This window comes from Alosa sapidissima, chromosome 19 (assembly GCF_018492685.1).
Source record: "Alosa sapidissima isolate fAloSap1 chromosome 19, fAloSap1.pri, whole genome shotgun sequence".
Lineage (NCBI taxonomy): Eukaryota > Metazoa > Chordata > Actinopteri > Clupeiformes > Clupeidae > Alosa > Alosa sapidissima.
The window spans coordinates 24,850,789-24,853,288 of NC_055975.1; the positions used below are offsets into that span (position 1 = coordinate 24,850,789).

The following is a 2,500-nucleotide window of genomic DNA, read 5'->3' on the forward strand; positions in this document are numbered from 1 at the left end:
GCACTCACAGCTGGACCAGATGACATGCTAGATTTGAGGGTACTTAAAGAATTCCTTGTCAAGGCCGTTTTAAAAGCTAGAGTATTCCCCAGGCCGTGGGCGGCTTGATGCGTTTAATAAAAGCACTCCGGACGACAGGCGTGCTTATCAGTGCTTACCCCACTGTCTTAATGTCCCAGAAGAGGCCGGCGCAAAACCGCGAGGAGCGTTTAACGATATTATTCTTCTCTACTGGCACTTTTCAAAAAATGATCTCACGCTGACAGTAAATCTCAGCTTTAATCGTTGTTATCGGCTTATCTCAGCTGATAATTGACGTTACACTTTGTTATCCACTTGCAACACTTCCATTAGGACAGTCAAAGCAACGACGACGACGAGTGCATCGAGAGATGGCAAGTCCAGGAACAAGATGGAAGACCAGCCCTTTAAAGAACACACTTCATCAAGAGCCACTGATCATTCACTTGCAACGCCTTCATTCATTAGATATTATAATCAATTATAAAATATTATCAAAATCTAAACATTATTACTGCTAAATACTTTGACTATAAACTATGAATTTGATCAGATGTTGTTCTATGTACAATATGACATGACTGATCCCAGCTTCAAGAGGACAGGGCAGGAACACTTGGAGAGTGTGTAAGTGTTTGAGAGTGTGTGAGTGTGAGAAAGTGGCAGAGAGTGTGAGAGAGTGAGTGCTAGTGTGTGAGAGAGTGTGAGAGATTATGTCAGTTCATGCGTGCGTGTTTGAGAAAGAGAGTGTGTCAGAGTGTGTTGTGGCACCTGTGGTTTCTTGGCGTTAATGGGTGGCAGGAAAGAGGAGTTCTGCTGTTCCCTGGCGATCCTCAGCTGTCGGAGTTTGTGTCGGGCCTGTTGGGCGGCGGTCTGCCCCAGCACTGGGGTCACTCTCCTCAGGCGCGCCTCCATCTCACTGGGGGACTCCCGGAACGGAGAGTTAAACACTCCTGGACACTGGGAGGACCACACACACACACACACACACACACACACACACACACACACACACACATAAGACACAGACACAGAAGGCACACGTCCATTCAGGAAACACACACAGTGTGCATCATGACTAGTATTGACCGACACCAAAAGTTATTGCCCGATCACACCTATTTGAGGAAACTTGTGCTGAAAGGTTTATGTTAGAGGGTGTCGTTGTTATGGACGGCTCCCGCCGGCCATTGACGAAACACTAAACTTGACCGTGTAAATCAGACCTCCTCAGCCTTTCACCGTTGGCTAAACCTCTTAAGAGGCGGGCGGACTGGGGGTCGCTCAATACCTGCACGCACACACACCAGAGTCTTCCATATCAAACACCAGCCTGTCCAACACGGAACAGCATGACATAATGTGATATGTAGGCCTCCATTATGGAGTCTCTAAATTATGTGTGACAGTTATCACACTGCCCCCCCCCCCCCACTCCCCAGGAGGATGATGGGAGGCGAGCGGAGTGGGCCAATGATAAATATTCATCACTCATTTTAACATAAGGAAATCAGGGGCTCTGTTCAAAGGGGCCCAGGGCCGCTCAGGAGTGCAGCGCGATGTGCTACTGCTGCGCTGTGGCGTGGCAAGGTGTGAAGTGATGTGGCGTAGTGTGTGTATGTGTGTGTGTGTGTGTGTGGGTGGCGAAACCTCGAGAGAGCGTCAGTACTAATAGCTTCTCCGTGACCCCCCGACAACAGGCCAGGCGTGGCAGAGAATGGAGACACACACTCACTGGCACTCACACACACACACACACACACACACACACACACACACACACACCCCAACCCACCGCATCAGGAGAGGTGCCTGCAATCAGACTTGTCATCTGACTATCAGGAGTGCTTGTGTCTGATCACAGGTAACCATGCAAAAAATACAATCCAACACCACACTGAGTCAGGGGGGGCTTATGACAAAATGAACCATTTTGTGGTTGGGTGTGTGTGTGTGTGTGTGTGTGTGTGTGTGTGTGTGTGTGTATGTATGTATATGCGTGTGTGTGTGTGTGTGTATCTGCGCGTGTGTCACGTCACTGAAACAATTACATATTCCACCAGTTCTGCACAGTGTCAGATCCATCATTTTAGCAAGTGCCAGAGTCCACTCCAACTGAGCGGCCACTCTAAAGGGCCGTCCCAGCCTTTGTAGCGAGCGAGTGCCACCACAGAGCTGATTGGCTGCAGACAAATGGAATAATAATTAGACTCATCTAAGTGATCTGTCCAGTGCCATAATTAGGACTGGGAGATCCGTTTGAAACATTCCCTACTATATATGCAAATAACGCTTTAATTTTTTAGCGCACGTCTGCCTAGCGCCCCAGTTGGTCGCCACAACATAGCAGCATTAGGTAGAGCTTAGCGGGGAGTGCATGAGTGTGTGTGTGTGTATGTGTGTGTGTGTGTGTGCGTGTGTGTGTGTGTTAGTTAGTGTGTGTGTGTGGAGGGGGGGGGGTGCTGTGGACTCACTGCGG

The 2,500-nt window shown here is 49.0% G+C and overlaps 1 protein-coding gene across 3 annotated transcripts in view; it reads right to left on the reverse strand.

The window, feature by feature from the left end:
* Positions 1-2,500, reverse strand: part of spata17 (spermatogenesis associated 17) — a 59,553-nt gene that overhangs the window by 44,101 nt on the left and 12,952 nt on the right. For all 3 annotated transcript variants that reach the window (XM_042073257.1, XM_042073256.1, XM_042073258.1), the window contains exon 7: positions 793-981. In XM_042073257.1, the coding sequence (XP_041929191.1) occupies positions 793-981 (189 nt within the window). The remainder of the gene's footprint in view (positions 1-792; positions 982-2,500) is intronic.